This window comes from Archocentrus centrarchus, chromosome 1, assembly GCF_007364275.1.
Source record: "Archocentrus centrarchus isolate MPI-CPG fArcCen1 chromosome 1, fArcCen1, whole genome shotgun sequence".
Lineage (NCBI taxonomy): Eukaryota > Metazoa > Chordata > Actinopteri > Cichliformes > Cichlidae > Archocentrus > Archocentrus centrarchus.
The window spans coordinates 23,415,296-23,421,295 of NC_044346.1; the positions used below are offsets into that span (position 1 = coordinate 23,415,296).

General features: G+C 42.4%; 1 protein-coding gene across 1 annotated transcript; it reads left to right on the forward strand.

Annotated features, from left to right (window-relative positions):
* The first annotated feature begins 587 nt into the window (after positions 1-587).
* On the forward strand, positions 588-3,292 carry LOC115783810 (myoglobin-like). Its single transcript, XM_030734816.1, has 4 exons — positions 588-606; positions 1,165-1,265; positions 2,651-2,870; positions 2,987-3,292. Exons 2-4 carry the CDS (start codon positions 1,183-1,185, stop codon positions 3,125-3,127), a joined length of 444 nt encoding a protein of 147 aa, XP_030590676.1. The 5' UTR covers positions 588-606; positions 1,165-1,182; the 3' UTR covers positions 3,128-3,292.
* The last annotated feature ends 2,708 nt before the right edge of the window (positions 3,293-6,000 follow it).

The window sequence follows — 6,000 nt, forward strand, 5'->3', positions numbered from 1 at the left end:
ATAATTCTGAATTTTAAATGTCCTTAGTTTTAGTACCTGGTAATGCAACAACCTGCTTGAGGCTTTGGACATGTTGGGACTCAGGTGTCGACAAGACTGAGTCAAAGGTTTTCTTTTTTAATTAATTTAATTCTTTTTTTAATTGTAATACCCCCCCCCCCTACACACACACACACACAAATTCTTGCTTGCTCCTTATAGGCAAAAGCTAACACTAAAACTAAAGTCAAAGTGAAATGGAAATAGCATGACTGTAGCCTTTTTCCAGTGCCCAATGTAATTTTTCCTTTTAACATGAACAGGTCAAGATGCTGAAATCAACCATGACCTGAAAATTGTGCAACTAAACTGATGCAAAAACAATTTTCCCCCAGACAGGCTGTTACTGGCTGAAATGAAATCAAGTTTCTAATAAGAGCCCGGAGCCTTACTAGAAACCGGGGGAGACATGCAGTGAGACAGGATGACCAGAGCTAAGGGGGGTGGGGGGTGGGGGGGGGGGACACAGAAGACACAGGGAGGGAGTATAAAAGGTCAGCTCCTGTGGGATTTGGCAGGATAAGAGGAATTTGGCATAACTGCACAGGATATTTTACAACCTTGCAGGTAAGGCAATGAATTCTGTCTGTACAACTTAATCTTTAATAAAAGGGTGTTGTGGTATAATTGTTTATGGGGAATAACTACAGAAATCACTGGTTAATTTTTAGATTCAGGATCCAAAGGTTGATTTTTATTACTTAAAGGGGAAATGTAAAATACTAACACTGCCAAATAAAAAAACTATCCTAAACTCATGCAATGACTGAATGCATGACTGAAGCATTATAGGATAAAGATCTGTTAAACCAGCACTTTTTGGTCACATGTCTCATAGCCTTGTGATGATCTCAAATTCATTAAAACCAGAGGTGAATCTGATTAGACTTCAAATTAATTATGTCACTCAGAGGTCAGCTGAGGTAATACAGCCATCTCCATGAGTTGTTCTTGACTGAAGTAGTTGTTGACTGTCAGCTATTAAATCAAACAGATGTGCAGCGCAGGATAACAGTATCTGTAACTGGCAAGCTTGATATAAATAGGCAACTGCTTTTATTTTACTTGTCAATTTCCATTCCTCAGATAAGTGTCCCAAAATATTATTTCCTCTGTCCTCATCAGGATCTGTCTCTTCACATCATGGCTGACTTTGATGCAGTTCTGAAGCACTGGGGTCCAGTGGAAGCAGACTACACCACCTTTGGTAGCCTGATTTTGACTCGGTCAGTGACTCTGGGGAAATGTGTTCTTTGCTGTAGGTCAGATTACTCAAAGCTGCAGCCAGGACTTGAAATTCAACTCCTCAAATGCAGTTTAAGAATAGAATCCGTGCCTTTCAATAAACTGTTTAATTACACACTTGGCAAATACTGCCACATGAACTCTTATGACGCCTGATAAGTGTGTTTTAAACAATAATAGTGGTAATAAATCTTAGTCTTGAGGTCATGAATAATGTTTGACTCATTATAACAAAGGTTGCTTCAGATGTTCAGCACTTTCTCTAATTTGTGTAAATGGATTTTGCCAGTGCCAACAAAAACCTGAACATACTGAGGATCACAATAGTAGCACTGGTGTTGTTGTACCTGACTAAAGCTGTCATGATCCTGGGCTGTTGGCCCAGTGTGCCTTGTTTTTTGAGTTGTGTTTCTTAGTTATGGATTAGGATTTTAGTTTATCATGGTTTTGTGTTATAGTTATTTGTGTTTAGTTCCTGTTTCCCTCATGTCGTCTTGCCTATGGTCTGTGTTCTAATGTCTGTTTCATCCCTCTGTGTCTAGGTTCCTTGCCTCATGTGTTTTGGTGTTTGTGTTATCCCTCTGGTGTCAAGTCTGTTATGTTTTGATTCCCATGTCCTCCTGTTTGGTCAGTGTTCATACATCTGTTTTGTTCTCATGTCTTAGTCCCTTGTCTCATTGACTCATTGTCTCTTTGACTTCCTGGTGTTTCCCTGAGTGCTGTGTTTAGGTTCCTGTTTTGGTCATGTTTAGGTTCCCTTTATGGCTAGTCAGTGTGTTTGGTTACTTCCAGTTTTGACAGTCCTTTGTCCTGCGTGCTTGTGTTTCATTTTGCTTCCCCTGGTCGTCAGTGTAATTATGTTCAGCTGTGATCCCACCTGTTGTTACTCCCCTCTTTCACCTAGTGTGTATATATTGTCTGTGTTCTTGGTAGTTCCTTGTCAGGTTGTTGTTTATGTCCTCTGTTCTTGCTGTGCGCTTCATGTTTTCATGTCAAGTAGTCAAGTTAAGCCAAGTCATGTTTTGTTTTGTTTGGGAGTTAAAGTTTGTGCTGCTGGCCCCAAGCAGTTCTTCCTATATTCATCACGCACTAGTAAAGCTTACATTTTAAGTAAAGCTTTTCACCTCGGGTGTTCTGCATGTGGGTCCTCTGCCTGGCCTGCCACAGTGGTACATGACAAAAGCAGTCCCATGTGTCCACTCTCATCACTGCAAGGAATAAACATGCTGTTCATAACCACAGAACTTATGAGTATGATTAAATTGTGGCATTTACATCCCTCCTACCCTCTGCCCACCCTATGGATAAAATGCAAAAATGATCTGAGTGCATCAGAGTCATAACACACCAATTTCCTCTTCCTCAGTTTATTCCTGGAGCATCCAGAGACCCAGAAGCAGTTCCCAAAATTTGCCAACATCCCTCAGGGTGAGCTGGCCAATAATCCAGCTGTTGCTGACCATGGTGCCACTACCTTACAGCAACTGGCTGATCTGCTGAGGGCCAAAGGCAACCATGCTGCCATTCTCAAAGATGTGGCCAACATCCATGGAATTGAGCAAAAGGTCCCCGTTAAGAGCTTCAAGGTGAGGTTGCTGTTTAAGAGGGCAAAGTTTAATGTAACTCACTTTCCTTCATTGTCCTACTTGTTTTTACACTGAGCTTTACCTGAAATTAATGAATTTTCTTTTTCTCCTTCCAGCTACACTTTGACGTCATCATTAAAGTCATGGCAGAAAAGGCTGTACTCGATGCCGGTGGACAACAGGCCCTGAGGAACGTGCTGGACAAAGTATTTGCTGACCTTGAGGCCAACTACAAAGAGCTGGGCGTCACATGCTGAGACTGACATCCTACAAGTCATACAAAGCAGAACGCATGAAAAATATCCATGTGCAAGTGATTGTTTTTTTATAGGAACATTAAAAGCCTCAGTCATCTTTAAGTTATACACTTCAGATCAGATTAAGAGTATTCAGAGTTGCTTGCATTGCAAGATTACTGTCACTCAAATTAACAGCTTCATGCTTCAGCTAAATGGAATTCTTGATCTGCATTCTTGAAGTTGGAAACTCAATATACTGAAATTACTTATAACAATAAAATTCTCAACACTAATTTGTAATTTTTTAGTTCTGTTATTTGTACATAGATATGCCTCCCCAGACCATCGCCAACCCACCACCAAACTGGTCATGCCCACAGCATGTTCTCCATGGCTTCTCCAGACCCATTCACATCTGTTCCATGTGCTCAGGGTGAACCTGCTCTCATCTGTGAAAAGCAGTGTGCCAGTGGTGGACCTGCCAATTCTGGGATTTTATGGAAACTGCCAGTGAGCGGCCATGGTGCTGGGTGGTGAACACAGGGCCCACTAGAGGATATCGGGCCCTCGGGTCACCCTCGAGAAGTCTGTTTCTGATTGTTTGGTCAGAGGCATTGTTCTGGGTACATCACTTAAGTAATCAGCCAGTGCTTCTCACAGAAGAAGCACACCAGAAGACCCCCACACCCAACTTCCCCAGACCTGCCTGATCCAGACTCTGCCTGTCTATCTTACCAAGACTGAGCTTACCAAGCTCAGGGCGGCTTTAAAGGCGAAAACACAGCGGGCAACCGCCTGAACCACCTACCCCCCCGCCAGAGAATTAGCTTCTCCGCTGTTACCTCAAAAATAAAAAAGGCAAAATAATTACTGAGCACTCCTGTGCTGTGTGGCTCAACTGACCGCTCCCCTAATGTAGCTGAGGAAGTCGCACAGTGCAACACAACACCGTTAATACCGTTTACCGTTGGTAAAATAAATACTGTTTATTTACAAGAAAAGGCTAAAATGAGCCAGAACACAAAACAATCTCCAAACAGGAGACACTACCTGTCCTGCCATGGGAAAAGAAACACAATAAACCCACAATCAACTAACTCAAATGAACCCACTCCTCCAGAACCCCGGAGCACATCTGTGCTCGGCCCACAGACAGGTCACTCTACACCACTGGAGTAACAAAGCTTCCACACGAACATACTGTTGTGCAAACTGGTGTCGCCACCACTCTCTCCTTACCTCTTGCCGAAGCCTCATACCCACCTCCTTATACCCTGTGTCCTTAATTAGGATGGGAGATGCCCCTGCTGTGGAGGGAGAGGGGGAGGGGGAGAGAGAGAGAGAGAGAGAGAGAGAGAGAGAGACTGCAAAGGGATCCCACTCACACAACCATAACAGTACAGCACGCAGCCGTAACAGGCATTCACACCAGTTTCCTGCAGGAGGTTACTTTGTACTGTAGCTCTGGCAGTGCTCATCATACTGGTCCTGCTGATGGGTTAAAGACCTTCTAGGGCTCTGTCCAGCTCTCCTAGAGTAACTGCTTGTCTCCTGGAATCTCCTCCGTGCTCTTCAGACTGTGCTGAGACACACAGCAAACCTTCTGGCAATGGCACACACTGTGATATGCTGTCTGTAGGGTCCAGGTATTGCTTCATTCCACCAGTAGTAACACTGATGTTAACCAAATGCAAAACTACTGAAAAAAGTTAAAAAACAGTCAGAAAAGATGACGAGGGAAAACAGTCAGTGGTCTCCACCTGTAAAACCATTCCTATTTTGGTGGTTTTCTCATTGTTGCCCCTCTAGTGGAACCGCTGTTAATTTCATTAACACCCTGACACCTGGGATAGGTGCCAGTCCCCTACAACCCTTGAAATAGATAAGCAGTTAAGAAAATGGATGAACTTTAGGCTTTGGCACACAGATAGTTGCAAAAACACATTCTACATTCATACACATAAAGTATACTGCACTTCTTCTTCTAATTATCCTGGGGGGGAACAAGGTATTGTTTTTGGTTTGTTTGTCTGTTTGTTAGCAATATTACAGCAAAACTACCAGCGTGATTTATCCCAAATTTGCATGAAAGATGCCCAGTGACCCCTAGGTCATCTGATTAAAATCTTGCCATAACTGGGTCAAGGTCAGAGGTCAGACATCTTATAAACATGATAACTCGAGAACAATGGCAGGATGTTCAAATTTACAACATAGATGCATTTACTAAAAATCTTGGACGAGTTTGAATATTGTCTATTCTCTATTACGTTTTCTTGTCTATTACGTCGCAGTATTTTCTGTGGAACTGCTAATATAAACAAATATAAAATATAAAAATATAAAATATAAACAAATTCCTGCTATCCAATTTCGTGAATCCGCCATTTTTTTTTCTCACAGCGATGGTGTAGTCTGAGTTCAGTTATGCCAAAGTTGCACGTAGACAAGTGAAAATGTTTGGTTGTTATTAACCCACACGATTCCTTACACACACAGCCCGGCATCACAGCCTCTTCTAAGTGCCTGTTTCTCTGCCGGTAGATAATCGTATCACTGCTAGCAAACTACAAAAATGTCCAAATGGGGTGGGGTGGGGCATGAAATGTCTCATTCACATTTAAAGAGACCGCACCAAAACAAGTTGCTCTAAGACGCGCCTCAGAACAGGGTTAAAAGAGGGGTCTGTGGAGCTACAATAATGAGGAATTCAGACCAAAGCATTGCAGTTCTACTCTATACAGACCACAAGTGAATGATTTACATATGAAAAGGAAGGATTTAAAAGCATGACATATCCCCTTTAAGATAAAGGTCAAATGAAAATTATGGGCATGGACAGTAAGACCTACACTATATTGCCAAAAGTATACGCTTGTCTGCCTTCACAC

Excerpts from the sequence above, each read along its gene's own strand:
- LOC115783810 (XM_030734816.1), top strand. The coding sequence starts at position 1,183 with ATGGCTGACTTTGATGCAGTTCTGAAGCACTGGGGTCCAGTGGAAGCA. Across the intron at positions 1,266-2,650 it reads GGTAGCCTGATTTTGACTCG|TTTATTCCTGGAGCATCCAG; the intron begins GTCAGTGACTCT and ends CCTCTTCCTCAG. Across the intron at positions 2,871-2,986 it reads TCCCCGTTAAGAGCTTCAAG|CTACACTTTGACGTCATCAT; the intron begins GTGAGGTTGCTG and ends TTCTCCTTCCAG.